The 19,526-nt window shown below is 39.2% G+C and overlaps 1 protein-coding gene across 3 annotated transcripts in view; it reads right to left on the bottom strand.

Moving 5' to 3' along the window:
* cdk14 (cyclin dependent kinase 14) overlaps positions 1 to 19,526 on the bottom strand; it is a 314,716-nt gene that overhangs the window by 199,805 nt on the left and 95,385 nt on the right. For all 3 annotated transcript variants that reach the window (XM_084725970.1, XM_084725971.1, XM_084725972.1), the window contains 3 exons: positions 14,188 to 14,433; positions 1,902 to 1,996; positions 1,175 to 1,254 (listed from right to left, as the gene is read on the bottom strand). In XM_084725970.1, the coding sequence (XP_084582096.1) occupies positions 1,175 to 1,254; positions 1,902 to 1,996; positions 14,188 to 14,433 (421 nt within the window). The remainder of the gene's footprint in view (positions 1 to 1,174; positions 1,255 to 1,901; positions 1,997 to 14,187; positions 14,434 to 19,526) is intronic.

Below are 19,526 nucleotides of genomic sequence, written 5' to 3' on the forward strand. Positions count from 1 at the left end.
AAAGCTGTATTACAACACAGGACAGGTTGGGGCGAGCTCAGTGATCTGCAACCTTTATGATCAAAGGAGACATTTTTGGCCAAAAAAGAGAAAAAAAAATCTGTCTGGAGTCACAACTATTAAATTCTCTCTTTTCCCTGAAGACTTTTTTTAGGCAGCCATAGCTTATGGAGACTCAAGAAGACGAGCCACCATCACAATTTAGAGGAAAAGACATCGAGCCACAGACACAGTCTTTGATATTTTAGTTGATGAAATATTAACACTTTTTTTAAATTCACTGTACAACATACTGCAATAGATTTTGGAGTTTTGTGCCCAACTCAAATCTTCTGCTGACCTTTAGTTGAGATGATTTACTATTCTTTCTCAGATAAATGTATAGTAAAAGTTAAAGTTAGAGAAACTCAAAAACATTGTTTTTCAAAATTTAGTCACAGTTAACTGTGAACCTGATTTGTTACTATTTTGTTACCTTAAAATGAAACAGTTTACACTATAATTTTTTTAACTACAACATTTTGAGCTTTCTAAAATTCAAGTATTTAAATTTGTCTAAAGAAGAAAAGTAAATTATCTCAACAAAAGATCAGTACTTGGTCAAACTTTTTTCAAAACTGAGGAATTTGACTTGGGCTCTGAACTGATGTACTATGTTTGTAGTATGTTGGCTTGAAATTTTGAGCTGTCTCAACTTTTTCATAGACCTACAACAATGAAACATGTAAAAATATTTTAAAAAGTAATGTTATTCATTTCCATATCATTTTCTGCCAAAGTCACAGAGAGCCACTGGAGAGGAGCTGAAGAGCTGCATGTGGCTCTGGAGCCTCAGGTTGAAGGCAGATAGCAATAGACTTTTTTTAAACTTTTTTTTTTTGGTCATTCACACCTTTATTTGATAGGATAGCTGAAGTTAGGATTTAAAAAGGGGAAGACGGAGTTGGGGGTGTGGTGGCATGCAGCAATGACCCGTAGGTTGGAACTGAGTGGGGCAGTCCATCAACAGAGCAACCAGACTGACCCTACATAGACATCTTTCAAATGACACGCCAAACGGTTATTCCTTCAAATTCTGTTGTTAGCTGCCTTTTTTTTGAATGGTTTAAGCCAATATTCTTGCATCTTGCTCCTTTTTTGCTCTTTGAGTTCTTTATACCTCTGAACGTCTTACCTTCTCTTATAGCTGTGAAGGGCGTCCCTTCCTCCTCTTGCAGACGAATCACCTTCAGAGCCACCAGCTTCCCATTCACCCTGGCAACAACACACAGCACAGACAAACTATGGTAATCCTGTGTGGAGTTTTTTTTTTGCGTCACACTAAAAAAGAATCTATTAAAATCGTTGAAGCTGGAGAACAGTGAAGATTGTCAAGTCAATGGAATGTAATTTAGCAGCAGCGGAGTGAGACTCGGGTACAAGGGCCACAGGATTACAAGTGAATGAAGCTCACCAATCAAAGCTGTTGTAGTGAGGAGCGACGCACACTAACATCATTACTGAGGAGATTAGAGCCTGCGGACTTCCATACAGTTACAGTGGGTGGACTTTTTCATTTTCAGGAATTTAATTAGCAAAACGTCGAAGGAAAGCACCGCAGCATGAAAACTAGAACAGAACTACTGAATCAATGAATAAACACGTCCATCCTATGGTGATTAAAATAAAAGAAATTACATCGCATGTGTGGGATTTGCAGCTCTGCAGAAAGGAGAAAAGATTATTTACATAAAAACTAGACTGTGTAACTGTTATTGCTGTTGCATTTAATTAATTCATTCAGTTACAGCGGTGCTCCTGTATAATTAAATGTAATATTCACTGCCTGCATGAGTGGCTCTTATGAACTATAAAGAAGAGTGACTGGATTAGGCCTGATTCGACATGCACGCACTACTTACTTGCTCTTTCCTTTGTAAACTGTAGCATATGAGCCCTCTCCCAGCTTCTCCAGCTTCTCATACGAGTCTGCCTTTCCAAACTTGGGGCTTGTAGGCTGAGGAGAAAGAGAGAGATATGAAAAGGTAATATAAAAGGATGAATTCACTAACCCAGAAAAGGAGACTCTCAGAGGGTTTCGCAGAACACATTACGAGTCTATGAGAGATATTAAAATCTGGAGGCTCCCCACTGCATCATCTGGGAGGTGTAATGTCAGCAAGGAGGAGAGAGGATTTCACTTCATGTGAGAACTCCGAAGACGACTTCTCGTTTAATCGTCAGCTCGGAACTTTTAGACACTTTTCTTTGTCACCGGTTCACAGAGAGAGAGCTAACATCTGCAGCTCAGAGGAAATGAGGCCCACAAATGGTATGAAAGTAGCTCAACTTTAAAACTTAAAGTTATTGGCTGCTGTAGAGGGAAACGACTGCACTGATCACCACATGATGATGTGGAACAGGGCGGCTTTCACACATAATAGTCCACTTGCCAGTGAAGTGAACCTGGAAATTTTTTTATTTTACCTTTATTTAACCAGGACGTCCCCCACTGAGATTCAAAACACAACATATTTAACAAAAATCCACAATAAAACAACAGCTATTAAAACACAATGGCCTCTCAAGAAAAACAAGCACGACTTCATCACCACATTCTTTATGATGCCCTTAAATTCATCAGTGGATATAAGTGTTTCTAGTCTACGATCTTTCTGCAGATTATTCCAAACTCATGGTGTGTATCAGGAAAATGCAGTTCTTCCCAGGCCAGTTAAATCCCGGTGTACATTGACTGACTCAGAGAAGGGAACAGAGGTCGGCTGAAGGTTTGCCCAGTATCACTTTATAGATAAAAATATACCAGTGCTGCTGTCTGCGAGCGGTCAGTGATGTCCAGCCCACCGAATCATAAGGAATGCAATGTATATTTCCAAAAAACAATAGAGTTATTTAGTTTGTACATTAAATATCTTGTTTTTGTTCTGTATTTAACTGAATACAGGTCAAAGAGGATTTGCAAATCATTGCATTCTGTTTTTATTTACATTTTACTCAGCATCCTAACTTCTTTGGACTCTCACAATCAGGGATTTAAACAAAGCCATGAATCTTTGAATGTCAACTAATAATTAAAATCAGTGGTCTTTTTGAAAACTGACACAGTATCAAAAAAAATAATTTCATCATACTCAAGTACAGTGTTATTTTCTTACACCCATAACATTGTCATTATAGCAAGGTATTGTGTATTTATTTTTATAATAACACAAAAAGACAGGAATCCAATTCTTGTTTATGCTTTTGAGGCAGCAAACAAAGTGATGAACATAGCTGGGGACTTCATGCCCACTGCCATCCCAATGATTGACATCCTGTGATGGACACTTTAAGTCCCGTCACTTTGCTTTTTTTCAGCTGTGAGTTGCTCCTCCATAGCATCATGAGCAATAATGAACATCAGCAGCATGAATTGAGTTTTGCAGGAAAAATACTTACTTCTGACTTATTTGGAGTATATTTTATTTAGTCACTTTTCTAGTGTAAATATGCTACAATCTCAAAGGGACAGTTCACCACAAAATCAAAATAAAATACATTTTTTTTTGGTGCTTTGAGCATCACAAGCCGAGTGTGATTTAGTCCCATTATATTTAAAAAAAAGATACACATATCTACAGAAGATATCTCCAAAAGTCTGCAGGCCAGAGGGAAAATGTGTGTCTTTTATTTTGGGGTGAAGATTCATCATGGAGTAATGAAGTGGCACACAGCTCCCGTCCTTATCTGACAATGACATAGCAATGCACAAATGCACAGTGCTACCATCTAGTTAATTTAACTGGAAGGAAATCCCAGGCTGCCGTGTGTTTACAGGAGGCCCAGGACGAACCTTCCACAAACTCCGCTTCTATCATCAACAACACACACCTCCAGAGGATGAGGCACAGGGAACAGGGCGGTCTCTGCGCCGTCCTCGCTGCTTTATCTTCACTCTGCTGTTACCTCAGCGTCCTCCGCAGCTCTGATCAGCTCAGCATTTCTGAGGGCTTCTCTAAACACATTAGACTTCCTCCTGGGATCAAGCAGTGTTTGTGACTCGGCCTGTGAAACAGTTGGACAGTGAGATGTTTCCCCTCCTGGTGGCCTGAGGAACCTCTTGCAGAGACTCGCGTTGGACTACAAAGACAGTCCCTCCTCATGCATTTTTCATCCACAAATGAAGTCTTTTCTTCTGTCTACAGCTTTCTGCATTGATCATTTCACAAAAATATTTTATTTATTTTATGTTTATTTATTTATTTTCATACCACATCACAGTGGCTCATCCTGCACTGATGATGCAGTAACAGACTTTAAGAATTCAGTTGAAAAAGGAGGAAAATAAAAAATATATATATTACTGCATACCACTAAATGTTTCAAAATCAGACCAAAAAAACTAAATGCCACACCTGACACCTGCTGAATGAGCCAAACATGACTGAAGCAGCCAAGCAGCAGTGATCTGTGACTGCTTTCTGCAACAACTGACTTAACTCTAAAAGGAGCTCATCTGACCAATAGCTGCAGGTAACTCTTGCTCAAAAATGTAGCTGTACATTAATGTTTTCCCTAAGAAACAAGCGATCTTTGTCTGAGTTCAGACAACAGACTCACTCGAGATGAACTGCGCCTCGCCTGGAAAATAGACGAGATCAGGCGGCCGCAGCAATAGGTGGAGACAAAAAGAAGCTGCAGTCAAGTTGGATGGTTTTCAGCAGCCTTCAGAGAATATACAGGAAGAGAGAGAAATACTAACATCCTGTTAGAGCAGACCTGGGCAAAATGTGGCCCCCTGAAAGGTTTTATGTGGCCTGCAAAGCCACTGTAGAAAAATTAAAGACATTCAGTAGTATTTTGCTTACCATTAAACTGTTATCAGAGCTTTATTTTGAACGGGGTCAGTTCATTGGTAATGATAATAAACTGTATTTTTTATATTAAACTGTAACTTTATTCACTCAGTGCTGCACATATATGTTGTTTATGTTGCTGCTCTTCTACTTTTGCTGCAACCATCATTACAACCTGTATGCAGCATGTATGGTACACTGTAAAACATCAAGATTTGGTCATTGCCAACAAAATATAAGCCCACGATTCATCACATGGCAATTCCAACAGTAGAAGTGTCCTATATTGAACACTTCTGACCATTCCATTATTAAAGATATCATCATCTTATATCATTTGTGTCCCACGGCAGCCTGATCAATTTCTCATGTGGCCCCCCATGAAAAATGATTGCCCGCCCCTGTGTTAGATCGTCCTGCCTGAAACCTGTCGTCTGCAGGCCACGTTCAGATAGTTCTAAGAAATGAAGCATGCATTGTTGATAGCTGATAAAGCGAAGCAGAAAGATCCCCTGACTAAATGGCCTCTGGCGTGTGGCGCTCAAAAATCATGACCCAGTTACTCAAGATAATCCACAGCTGTTTTTGTTGTGAGCAGTTTGATGTAGGAGCTACTTTCTTTCTATTAGAAAGAAAGTAGTTCTGGCAGATTCTGCTGCAGAAACAAAAGTAGTTCCTATGTGAAACTGCTCAAAACAAAATCTGTTAATCATTTTGAGCAACTGGGTCATGATTTCTATAAAGACACTGCTTTTTCAAATGTGTTTTTTGGGACTAGTACCATCTAGTTCTATTATATTGGAGAGAAAGCAGAAATCTCTATGGCTGATATCTCCAAAACTCTCCAACTCACACCAAAACAGTATAGATCTGTAAACAGCACCACAAGCCAGAGGAAAATATGCATTTTTGATTTTGTGATAAACTGTCCCTTTAGGTTACTACTCATAAAAACCTAACATTCAAAATAAAATCATTTAACTTACAATACAACAGAGGACTGTTACTGTGAAGAATTTATAGGATATGAAATGTGTTTATCCGCTGTTTTGCAGCCATTTGATTCAAGACGAGAGCGTATCAGTTAAAAGACAAACCATCAAGCTGATATCCCTGTTCTAATGGAAAGGCAAACCCCTGCTGTGCTGAGTCAAACCAAGCCAGCACATGTGTACTGAACAGGGGCTTTAGATCAATTTATTAGCTACAGCTGATATAATCTGCATAATACAATCAGCAAAAGAGAAGATGAGCTCTGACTGAAAATGAGAAGCCTTCTGCCTAAAAGGTTTGTCTTTGCCAATAAGAAAGAGTGAAAAGAGATAAAAAAAAAAAACTTTGATAACAGATTTGTTAGCGAGTATTTCCTCTGTTGGGAACCGAATCCAAAATGCAGCCAGCTATTGGAAACAAAGCTTAATGAGTAAAGTGAGAAAAGCTAACTTGGCCAAACGACAGGAGTGCAGCTTTCACGTCAAGTGTCTCTGCCCATTGAAGCCCATTATCTCCAAGTGTGTGGCGGCCACAGAGACGTCCACCGTCCCATTTTTCAGTCTAAGGGGTTGTGTGTGAAACGTGAGAGAGTCAGGCTGTCTAAACAAAAGGACCATGAAAGGGACAATTTACACATTTTCATAATCAGGGCTGAAACAATTCATTAGTGTCTCGCGGCGATGCTGGCAGGCAATCAGTCAAGCCTCATATCACACTTATTAAATCGTATTTGTGCTCACATTCATTAGCTTTTTTTCACATTTGAAGCTAAATTAAAAAAGGAAGCACATATGTAGAAAACCTGAAAATCTCATTTGCATGATTAAGAAAATCATGTTGTTTGTAAACAGCCTTCAATTAACCGTGTGAAGGAATACGGGGCGGGAAAATTTGTTTCAGACGGAGGAAAGAAAAGAGGGCTCGGCTGCCAAAACAAAACACCTGAGAAATACACAAGTAATTGGCGCTTTGACGGTATTAGAAAAGCCGTAACCATGTCAGAGCCAAACAAGTTGGATCTGATGCTCAGATATGTGGAAAGCATTTGGTATTTTCATTGTTTTTATCGGCTTCAAGTACAACTAATAGCACACAAACCAAGAGTTTTAATTTCCACTGTGGTCAGGGTGGACTCATTTCCTTACTAACTACTCATCGACATCTCTTTATACAGTTTCACTGTCATAATCTGGACAAAAGAAGGTCTGATAGTTGATTAAAAATGTTCATGAGCTTGGTTGCCTTATATTGTTACTCAGTTCACAGCAATAAACTTAAAGGTACAGCAACATCTTTTGATGGTAAAATCACCCATTTAGTTTTACAGAGGCAGATTTAAAAAAAGAACTCTGCAAACCATCATTACATCTCCCCTAGTACCTCTGTAATAAATTTCACAATGTTTTATATGTATACTTATTTTATACTTTTATACTATAAATCCTGTTGAGAATAGTTTAATAAATATAATTGTACACAAGAAATACAGGGCTTCAAATGAGTGATTCTCTAACTTTTTTTTTCTTATCTATACATCTTGGGAAGAGTTCATTCATGTATAAATGTTCATTTTTACTGCCATTTCCACATCATCTTATATTATCAGATGATTGTTATCCTTCTTGAAGGGGAGGAACAGGGTCAGATGATTTTGTAGCTTGGTGTGATGAGTCTTTCCTCCTTTTAAATGTGTCTCAAAAACGAAAAACATGATAACTGATTTCAGGTCACCACCAAGCCCACTTTCAACTGTTGTAGAAGGTGTTGATATCGATGTAGTTGAGATGTATAAATATCTGAGTGTTGACTTTTGAATACTACGCTGATTTTACCTCAAAAAAGGTCCAACGAAGACTTTATTTCTTGAGTATGAACTCCTTTAATGTTTCCACTGAGATGATGGCGCTCTTTTACAGGCAAATCTGTTTTAATTTTCTGTATTACTGCTTGGTTTGGAAACCTTAATCTGTACTGTAAGAATTGACATGAAAGTCTTGTAAAAAGGGAGGAGTCAGATCAAGCTTGTGGTCATTTATAACAGGCAGCTATTTAGGAGGGTTAATGCTATACAGAGGGAGTTTGAGCTGCTGCCCTCAGGTCGCTGTTTCAGGGCATCTGTTCGCAGGACTAAAAGATTTCATACCTCTTTCGTTCCAAGGACTGCTGATATGCTCAACAGCAGCTAGCAGCTTGACTGCAGTCCTTACACTGTGCTGGCACATTTATCCCACCTGCACTTCAGCATTCTTACATATTCATACTTGATATGAAATTTCCCTTCCTTTGAACTTGTACGTGTTTTTTCCTTACTCTCATGGTTTGTATTTATTGTTGCAGCTGTTGTCAATGATGTGGCCCTTTTGTATCGCATTTTCATGTCAACTCTTGCTGCACAACAAATTTCCCATGAGGGGACAATAAACAACCTAACCTGACCTATCCTGATGCATGTTATTGAAAACATATACACGTTAAATATTTCATGAATGAGAAATAAATGCATTTAGGCTGAGTTAACAGGTCATCTCAATGAGGAGAGGACATTTCAATGTCCCAAATTCTTCTCATTAGGAGAAGAATACGGGACATTTTAGCCAACTTTATAAATGAGACAAAATAAGTGAAGAATCTATGCAGTATCACTTCACATAATATCATGATACTCAATGTTTCCAATATTTTCTTACACCCTTAGTGGACTATACTGTACTCAAGTATCAGTACTGTTGTATTACTAAGGTATGACTCAACTACTGGTGTTAAATAAATACAAAGTATTTTTCTCAAAAGTGCATTTAGGCAGAATTAACAAGCTCTTGTTTTTTTCTTCTCATAAGTAAAAGAATATACAGGTTTCAAGTGCTTTATAAAAAGGTGCACTACAGATATGAATCTTAAATTTGCAGAATTTCCTCCATAGTCATCTATTTATTTGGTGAAACCAATAGCATGTCCTGTGATCCACCTGTGGATCATGACTAAGTCTCCAGAATGACCATAATACACCCAGTGATCTGTGATCAGCATCAGCTGGTATTGTTTCCAGCGATCAGTAATCAGCCTCAAAAATTCTGAGCAGAGCACCTTTAATTCACGTTATGTGAATATTAGGAACGGTTGATTTACATAATCTCTCCAGTCGGAGCCATTAAACCACTGCAGAAGACGAGGACACAAGATGAAGTAATCAAAAGAGCAACTACCAAATGTCAAACAGTAGAAAACATGGAACCATGACATTTATGTCTGTTTCATGTATTAATGTAAGGAAGGTTACAGTCTCATCGCTGCACACAGATCTGATGTTTTCATCTCTTCAGTGGACTTTTATGTCACATGACCAATGTACTGTATGCCATGATTGGTTTACTAAGTCTGTTGCCGTAACACTTCACATGCATCAACTGTTCCACCTCAGTAAGAAAGCAAGCAAGCGAGAAAAAGCTTTTTGTAATATTTCAGCTTCAGACTTTTTTTTTCCAATTTCTGCTTTTCCCACTCAAGTTTTTTTTATGCACAAATTAAAAGGTGTGATGAAAAAGGTGGATATGGACGCACTTATATTCACTTCCAGACACGAATGGACCATTCCTGAATTACCTGGAGCGGAATTCAATCTTATCAAAGTTTGACAAGCAAAGTTACTTTTAAAGTGATTGACCTGTTTTCAAGAAACATGGTTTGTTTGCATTAAGCCTGCATCCTGCCTTTTGCTTAAACACTCAAAAGGCAAAAAAAATGGTCTAACAGCCAGTGTTTTATTGACTTTTTGCCCTGGCTTTGCCTCAGGCTGTCTCAACCATCTGATTGGTGGTTTTCTGACAGGAAGATGTGCAAATACTTTGCAGGGCTGAAAAATAACTGTGGCTCCATCTGTATGCTTTTCATTTAAAAAAAATCTATATTTATTGTTGACTGTGTTAATAAATTCACTACTTATTAATGCTATCATTACTCTAGAACTCACTTTACATTCTTGCCAATAACACAAGCACTGATATTAAATATAGTGATCTGTAAAATTAATTCATGTTTAAACTTTATTAATTTTCAACCCTACCTCTTCTTATTTTTGATCACATTTTAATCATATATAATCTTACACTCTTAGAAGTAAAGTCCTAACCATAAACCGCAAAGGGTTCTTTGGCTTGTCCCCATGGGAAAACCCTTTTTGGTTCCTTGTAGAACCATTTTTAAAGTTTCCACTTGCAATACTTACAAACTGTCTGTGAAATGGTGCACCCAGAACCTCCTATGAGAGGTTCTAAAGGAGAAGCCTTCTATAGTACAATGGATTTATCTAGACTCCTTTCTGGGGGTTCTATCCAGAACTTTTCCACCTTCTCAGGGTGCTGACAAGAATCTACCCAGGGAGTTCTGATGCAAACCCATTTATATACCAAGGACTTCATCTAGAGCCCCAGAGTGTTCTATCAAGAACACTTTATGTTTTACTTAGAAACCACCTAGGAGGTTTTACCGAGAACTCTTTTAAATTCCATGGGTTTTATTTAGAACCTTATATTCCAAGAATTTCACCTAGACGCCGCCTTGGGGGTTTAATCAATAACCCCTTTACATTCCAAAGGTTTTATTTAGAATCCTCCTCAGGGTTCTACCAAAAACCTTTTCAGATTCAAAGGATTCTATCGAGAACCCACCCATGGAGTTCCACCAAGAACCCCTTTACATTCCAAGGGTTTTACGTAGAAACCATAAAGTACAAAGAACCCTTGATGAAAAGATTTCTTCAAGGATTGAACCCTTAGCCTTACAAAGAATCCTTGACAAACTGTTTTTACAAAAGACGGTTCTTCAGATGCAAATGGTTCTGGGTAGAACCTCAGCTCTTCAGGAGGAACAATTTTGGAACCCTTATTTCTTATTCTTCCATCGTATTGGAGTGTACGTTGGGATTTCTGCCTCCTGCCTGAACGATGTCTTGAATTAGATCCGTCTTTTAATGCCAAACTAGTCCAATGCGAGTAGAGAAAGTTCCACAGATATAAATAAGGACTAATTATGTGCAAAGGGAAAATCTTACCACCTCTACCCCATCCTATCTCAAAACTCCAAGCTGTGTTTCCATGACAACGCTGGCACAACTGTTGACTGCTTTCTCACCCACTGTTTATCAACTCAAACAGAGGTGACTGCCTTCCAAATCATCAGCGCTGTTGCTGATAGTGGCCTCTCCTGCGGTCTTTCTCCTGCTTTATTATTTTATCTTTATTACATACTGTGACTTTTTATTGGTGAACAACAGTCAGCCGCTGTGCAGCCTTCAGGAGTCACGGTGAGGTTGTGCTTGTACAGAGAATCACGCCAAGACCTGTGCTCACTGACCATGTTCGACAACCAGCACCACGTTGTTTTTTTTCAAGAGAGAAATCAAGGGCTGTTGCTTTTGTAGAAGGCCAGCTGCTGCTTGACAGAGCCAGGCTAGCCGTTTCCACCTGTTTCCAGTCATTATGCTAAGCTAGGCTAATCACCTTCTACCACAGCTGTGTGCAGGAAGTTACTATCAATCTTTTCATGTCATTAGAACTTCCATTGCTACTACTACCACTACTACTACTACTACTACTACTACTAATAATAATAATAATAATAATAATAGTACAGTCCAAACCCAACCTAAGTCCATGACAAATGTGAGAAATAAGGCCCCACCAGACCCAAACCCGTCAGGTCTGATTGGGTCCCGTCGGGTTTGGTCACAGATCTCAAGATTTTCATGTCACTCACAAAGAGAATGGAACAGCAGCAAAGCACAATTCTCAAAACAATGAACTATTCCTTTAAAGTTTGAGAGCAAGTGAAAATGGGATGGACAGGAAACTATTATTATTATTACTATTCAATATATTGCAATATATTGCAATATATTGCGATACTGTAAGCAACGTGATATGTTGCTATGTTCTAATTGAATTTTAGGAAAACTGTCAGAGTATAAAGAGCAAACCACCATATTCATAACACTTTTCAGTCTAAATGGACCCTTCCTTAAGACCCGCCCTCCTCAGTCACTGCTGCTATGCCTGACAAGCTTTCTCCTCCTGCACTGCACATATGCACTTTACAGCGATAACAGATTTAACGTCAAAATAGCAAGTAATTGTGTAATTGTGATTCCACAGAGAAGTAAACAAAAGCAGCTCCTCATTTCGAGATGATGACTGTGGATTCTGTTCGCTAAAATGATGACTCTCACTAGTGTAGCTGCTAACGTGTTGACTCACTGAATCGTCTGACTTTTACATGTTTTCATCTGACACATTTTACAACGAGAGCCCTGTAAAAGGGTCTGAAACACAGCTGGCTGACGTACAAATCACTGTAACTTTCCCTGTGAAGATGTAAACACAGACTTGTTTCATCTGATTTCAAGGGGAATCTGACCCAGTGACAGCCAGTAAGAACAACTGTACAGAAACAACCAATCTTATCGCAGAAAGCGTCATTAACTTATGTAGCAGCTCGAAGTACAAGTAAAATTACAGGCTTGGAAAAAATACAAGTACCCTCCAAAAAAGACAGTCTGTAGTTGTAATTTGTTATTTCTACCACTGGAAACAATAAGCATGTCTCATGTGAGGTACAGTATGTTTAACATGTTACTGACTCAGTTACAGCCTGTACAAATCAATGTTTACACTGTCTAAAGCTGGCAAACAGCAGCCACCTTAAGTTCTTTATGTGGTCACACCAGACCACTGACTGTATAGGAATGATGGATGGATGACATGACAACTCCCCAAAAGTGAAGCCAAAACATTGGATCATAGGTCATAAACCCCGCCCCCGTGAGCAGATGAAACAGGGATCAAACTAAAGTAAAAAAAAAAAAAGAAACTTTAATTGTAGGTAGTTCTTATGACACTGATGTTTGTTGAAGTGATCCTATTTTTCTGACAAGTGTGGGCGGGACCTTGATACTGCAGTTCCAAAGTTGAGAAAAAATGAAAGTGAAATTTGAGCAAACTTGGATAGAGTCAAATTCTTTATATTTAACTGTCAGTTAACAAATAGTTGTGTCAAAACCAAATGTGAACACACAAGTGTTTTTACATCAGAACTGTACATGTCACTCTGAACTATTTACACTTACTTGAATTGAATTGAAACTTGAATTGGACGCTTCAAGTGTTCAATTACCCACGTCCCCATCGTCATACACACACCTTCCTAAACTGAAGCTAGAGCTAATGTCATGTTAGAGGGATATTGATGCTTCTCCTTTGACTTGTAAGCCACCATTAACATTGAACTGCAAAGTTTGAGAGACCGTTTTCCTATTGAGCTGATGCTAACTTATTTAAGGCTCTCTTATTTTAGAGCCTAAACAAGTGAGACAGCATAGATTTGTCCACATAGTTATATTTTAAAAAGTGTTCTAAAACATGTGTGTGCACATCTTCTTTTGAACCAAACTTGACCTCTTTATTTTAAACTTTACTTTTAAAGTAATTTGCAGTAATTCAGAAACTGTATATCAGTCCCTGCAGGAAGGTGCGATCACAACACAATCACATCACATCACACACAAATTAAACCTATTCCCGTGAATTCTGTGCAAACTTTGCAATTTTGTCCAAACTCTGCAACTTTTCTGCAAATTTGGCCAACGTTCATTGCTTCCTGCGAGTTCCACCGATCAATTTTGTGACAGGAACTAAAGAGAACAGAAGGTTTGTCATTATTATCGACATTTATCAACGCTTTGTGTACTTTTATTTTTTGAATTTTGCAGACCATGCAGAGTGATGTTTTCAGGATATTTTGCCTTCAGTTTTCTACAATGTTAGAAGGTGGAGACGTGTCGTCCATCTTTATTTACAGTCAGTGTACCATTTCATTGCTTATGAAGTCAACTTTTTATTTGTAAGAGGAAGATTTTGTCTCTCAAAAGTCACAGAGGTCCACTTCCATCAGATGATTTCGGTCTTTTTAAGACCTGGATTAGACGGCTTTGTCTAATTGATGACTGGTCTATGTCGAGAAAACTAAAAAGGTTTCTAAGAAAGACGTTTTCACTTTCTTTGGTCTGTGTGGAATATGGGCTTTTAATAGATCTAAGCTACAATCAAAGCTGTGCAGCCAGCCCCTGGTGATGCAAGCACCGGCCAATCAGAGGCAAGGAAGATTCGTTTTCATTATAAGATGTCTAATTAGACTCCTCATCATACTTTGTTTCTACTTTGACACACGATTTGACCATCAGGTGTATTTTGGATAATGATTGCAAAGTGCAGAGTTATTAAAATGATGAAATCTGTATGGATACATTTAATTACTATGTAATCAATCAAATAACACACGTTCTCCTGCAGTATGTGAGAGGTGTACTTACAGAACTAGGGCTGGAGTGCCGGCGCAGTTTGGGCGACTCCTTGCCGGAGGACGAGCTCTTGGCGTTGATGCAGGCATTGTTCTCAGAGTGGACCCTCTTCACCTGGCTGGCGGGCTTCTCGAACGGGTCGAAGCCGCTCTGCGTGCGCTGCACTCTCACCTTCTTGTCCTCAGGGATGGTGTCCAGGGGCTTGATGACCGAGTCTGTTCCCTGGCAGCTGCGTGTGGACATCTTTGTGACACATATCTGTCAGAAAAAGAAAAAAAAAAGAAAGACGAAGGGGAAAAGAAAGGGAAGGAAGAGGAGAGAAGATAAAAGTGAGCATTAAAGAAGAAGAAGAAAAAAAATCCATCTGCGATTACCAGTGTTCAGCCAAAAACTGACTGTGCCCCCGCCTTCCAGATCCCGCCTGTTTTTCATCTCTCTGTCAGCCTGGGTCTCTTCCCTCCCTGCAGAGCCTTGCTGCTACCTCTCTGCTAGGATGAGAGCCTTTTTATCTCCATCTCTCTTTTCTCTGATCAAAACAGCTCCAGCCTCTGTCGGCTCTGCTGCACACACACACACACACACACACACACACACACACACAGCCGGCTGCTTCTGCTGCTGCTGTTCCCATACTGTATTCACACAATTCCACCTTATCTGCGATACACATCTACACATCCATACAATTGTGCAGACATGCTACAGATTGTCTTCTACAAGCCCATCAGGCACACACACACTCTCACACACACACAAGCACACACACACACACACACACAGGCCTCCACGCTCCCCATCCATATTCCAACACGAGGCACCTTACCAGCCGCTCCTCCACCACGGACTGTGTGTATTGGACACAAAAGACGCAGGCGGCATGACATGTTTTGCCACGGCTCCCTTCAGATTAAATATTTAGGGCCGGGCTCCCCTGCAGGAAGAAATTCTAATTACTCTAATACACGAGGAGGAGTCGGCTTGCAGCTCCTTTGGCTTGTTCTATAATTTGGGCCAGGTTTCACTGGACACTCCGGAGTATTTCCCACGACACGGTCTCCCCCTCACTGTTGGGAAACTTCTTAAACAAATTACTGATAGTGTGATTGGGGTTACATAGTTTGATTGTGATCTTTCTGAGCAAAACTGCAATTTAAGTTATGATTATTTTCTATGAATCAAACTGCAGGCCTGTTTTTTGTGTTCTACATAGCATTAAATGTATGATGCATGTTCATCAACAATACATCAACAATATCAGATTAAAGAATGCAGTTGCTTTTTATATTGTAAAACATATGTATGTATTCATTTTTGTTCAACCAGTCAGTCTGCTACCTAAACATGGCTAGTTTTCTGTAAATGTTATTTTTTTCAAGTTTCATTAATGATAGACCTTGTTCAATAATACTGAAATATAATGATGAGTTCTCTAAAGTTGACTTATAACTGCTATAGCTGCATACTAGTAATAACGGTGGTGCAGTTGACTGCTCTGCACTTAGAGCTAATGTTAATGCTAGCATCACAGAGGGACTGGAGGAGCTGCTTCACAGCTAAAAATCACTTTTTAAAATTACTGTATGAACACAGAATGAAATCATCTTTCTTTTTGGCCGAGTGTAGGACACAGGCCTATAATAAAAAAAATGACATTTAGTGTAGAAACTTTTTATACACACAGGGTTCAACATTAACCATTAATCAGGAAACTCTGTGTTTGGGCAAACTGAATGGCTCATGCAGTTCACAATGTTCCTCAGGTCAGCTACAACTGGCCAGTGCCTCCGTTATATGACATTACATTTATTGCCACTGCTGCATCAGAATTTCATGAAATGTCATGAAGTCACAGTTCCACAACTTTGCAGAGCTGGTCGCTCCACTGAACTCAAACCTAGCTAGTTAGCAGCTACGAGTCATTGCTTTTTTTTTTTTTTGCTGTGGCTGAAAAGAATCTAAAGAGAAACACAATCACTCATCTGATCCCTGAGGCCTCCAGCTCCGCAGCTACGAATGTATTTGGGAGACATCCAGTTTTAGGCTTTAACCTGACTTGTAGCTGCTCACTGGCTACTTCACTTTCACAACAAACCCCTCTACACCTCAGTTACATACACAGGTTACCCACAAAGCCACCTTCCTTAAAGGGGAAGGGGTAGCCAGTAACACACAGGTGCAGTTTGGCTGTGAGTTGGAAACTTCATTAAGGTAAACTTCATTAAGGTAAAAGTATTTAAGTCATATAATTGTCAAAATTCTGGTATTGTGACAAATCTACTTAGAACAGCTGTATAGCTGCTTACTAGGGTTGGGCAGTTGGATGAATATATAGTCTATCAACGATGGGTTAAATCCATCACCATCATTTTTTGGAAGATTTTTAGGGCGATATTTGTCATTTTATTTTGCTAATGTAATAGTCTGCAGAGTGACAGCCTCTGCTCTGCACGGCGCTCTCATCCAGCGGTACAGTACACACCCCCTCAGCCAGACCATGAGTGCGCTGAGCGAGGTGAGGAGTGAGAGGAAAACAGCCTGCAGAGTCAGACTCTTTACACTCTTTTCACACAGTGAATTAAGGATTTATTTTGACCAAACCAGAGCTGGTGACTGTTGTTAGAGTGGACAGACTAACAAAGATGGTTTTGGTGAGTTTTACACATTTTTCTGACGAGTTTGAATTAAGTGTGTTAACGAGCCAATAAAGTCATCTTAGTTCGGTAAAAGAGAGAAACTTGAATTCAGAAGGTGAACGGTTGTATTTCTCCGTTTGAAATGGAAAAGAAGTGTGAGAACATGTAATTTCAAGACATTTTGTGAGTTTATTTTGTCTATTGGATGTAGTGAACGTATGCAGCATGCGTAACGTAGTAAATTCACCACTTGCATACATCTACCAGTTGAGACCTGAGAGGTCGAGAGAAGGTGGGTGGGGGCACGATGGTATCGCCAATCACTGATGATGATGATTGTTTGGAAAATTTGAACATATCGCCCAACTCTACTGCTTACCCATGATAATAGTGGCAGTAATGTTGATTACTCTGCACTTTAGCTAGTTAAGCTAATGTAACTTTTCTGTCTGTCCTAACGTAGCACACTGCTAGCTATGTTAGCTACATTCTCAACCCCCCAAAAATAAATAACAATACACATAACTTAATGATCAGATTGACAAACTGTATGTTTATAGCAAATTCATAAATGGCCTTCTTCACAGCAGCCACTCTGACATGAAATAGTTGAATATAAGGTGTTGCCAGTGGTACTAATTAAGGTTCCCCTCTATTCAGGTCAAACTGAGTCAGGGTGCTGCTATTGTGCATGTTGACTCCCTGGAAAGGCCCCGCTACACTAAATGGGACAGGACCTTAATTAGCATCATTGGGAATACCCGTTGTTTACTCTTCTATTTCATGTCAACATGGCTGCTATGCCTATGTTTCAAACTACAAGATAACCAGATGTAAAAACTACTTGAATTAGTCCACTCTGCTAGGTTAAGTAAGTTAGTAAGGTTAGTAAGGTAAGCTCCCTTTTTATTCATCTGTACATCCAAACATTTCAAGCACGAAATAAAAAAAAAATATTATTCCAACAGAAGGAGTCAGAAAAATATGTCTAAGCAAATGAGCATGTAAAATGGGCCAGGAAATACTCAAGAGAAAGATGTGAGAAAGAAAAAGAGATGTGGAGTTTGGTAATGAGGCAGCCAAGCTGTCATAAACTTGAGTCCCACGCATTTCCAGTGTGTACTTATTGACAGCAGTTGTCATCTGGAAAAACACATAAACTAACAAAAACAAATAGCGTCATTTAGGGCCTATCACACTACAAGGCATCAATACTTGATGACAGGGGAAGGATGTGTTCAACAAGGCTTATGTTCCAGGTACTCCAGAGTCACAAGGACGTGACACAATGAGAAGAAGGTCAACAAAGTTTTTCAGAACTAGGAATGGATGTGTGCCGTGTTTCCACTGCATGGTACAGCTCAGCTGAGCAGCCCCCAGTTTGACAGAAAAAGCTTGCATTATACTTAAATCAATCCATTAGAACCATCAGAAAAAAAACTGATTAATCAACTCAAATCGATTTGTCCTTTGCCTGGTCTAATATTGATTCATAAAATCCCAAAATCGATCGTGTGGTACAGTCTGTAGTTTAAACCCTGTTAATAGTTGTTGTGGCACAAGATGTGACACAAGATTTTGCTAATTTTAGTGTGTTGGTCAGGTCATATTTAATGAAAAATACACCATTAATGTAACTTTGGGGTCAAGTCTTAATATAAACATTAATATTTTTAATAACGCACCAGCTTAGAGGGTTCTTTGTACAATTTACAGCATTAATTCTCTGAAAATATCTTCCATATCCAAGCAAAATTGGTATTGTACATGAAATATCCCTAGCCAAATTGATATCAAATTGAATTGTGAATCAAATCGAATCCTTTTCAATTGAACTGAATTGATTTGGGAAGTCTGAATCGATACCCAGCCCTTCACTTTCAGTGGCCCGTGTCTTAATTTAAGACAGTACTTGGCAACTGTGTCAACCTGTTTAACTCCTACAAGCATCTGTCAAGTTAGAAAGGACAACTTGTAGAAAGTTACTGGTGGTAAAGAAATTCAGTGTCTTTCACTCTTGACATGCTCACTATGCAGACTCTGGATGTCTGGAGACATGGATATCTTGGGCCTTAGCTGAAGTCCTCACAGCTTTTGTTTTAGTTTGAAGTGACACTGGCAATGCTGCTTATGTAATGTAGCACCCTGCTGTCTTGGGTCCTGATGACACTTGATTCTGTGTGACATGAGTCATAAAACTATGTTTCTATTGTATCTTTAGTGTATCCATGTGTGCATGCTGCACCAGGAGCTACTCTGTGCACAGATATGTGTCGGATTACACTCAATATATTCAAGACCAACTGATGCTCCTCAAATTTATTCTTTTGTTCACCAAAAACCAACCAGAAGTACAAGTTTTTCTTCACCACATGGCAACTACTGGGACCTCACGTGTGTCACAGGAACTATGTTCTGTCATCAATGCTAGTTCTGATTTTTAGAGGATGACCCCTTAGTTTAATGAGAGACAGAAAAACCAGCACAGAAAAAGCGTTGATGTATCTACTCTTACTTACAGATATAGTGATCTGCTCTATATGCAAACCAGTGACTTAAGCTGTCAAGAAATGTAATATTAAGTGCCATTATCAGGCCAATCACAGTTCACGGTGTTTCCTGGGTTGCCCTCAATCATATGCTGACTCCCTCAAGTAGCACTCAATCATCAAAACTCTGAGAACCCCCTTCTGACTCAGATGAAGAGTTACTGATTGA

Source organism: Lutjanus erythropterus, chromosome 9 (assembly GCF_056507025.1).
Source record: "Lutjanus erythropterus isolate fLutEry1 chromosome 9, fLutEry1.hap2, whole genome shotgun sequence".
Lineage (NCBI taxonomy): Eukaryota > Metazoa > Chordata > Actinopteri > Lutjaniformes > Lutjanidae > Lutjanus > Lutjanus erythropterus.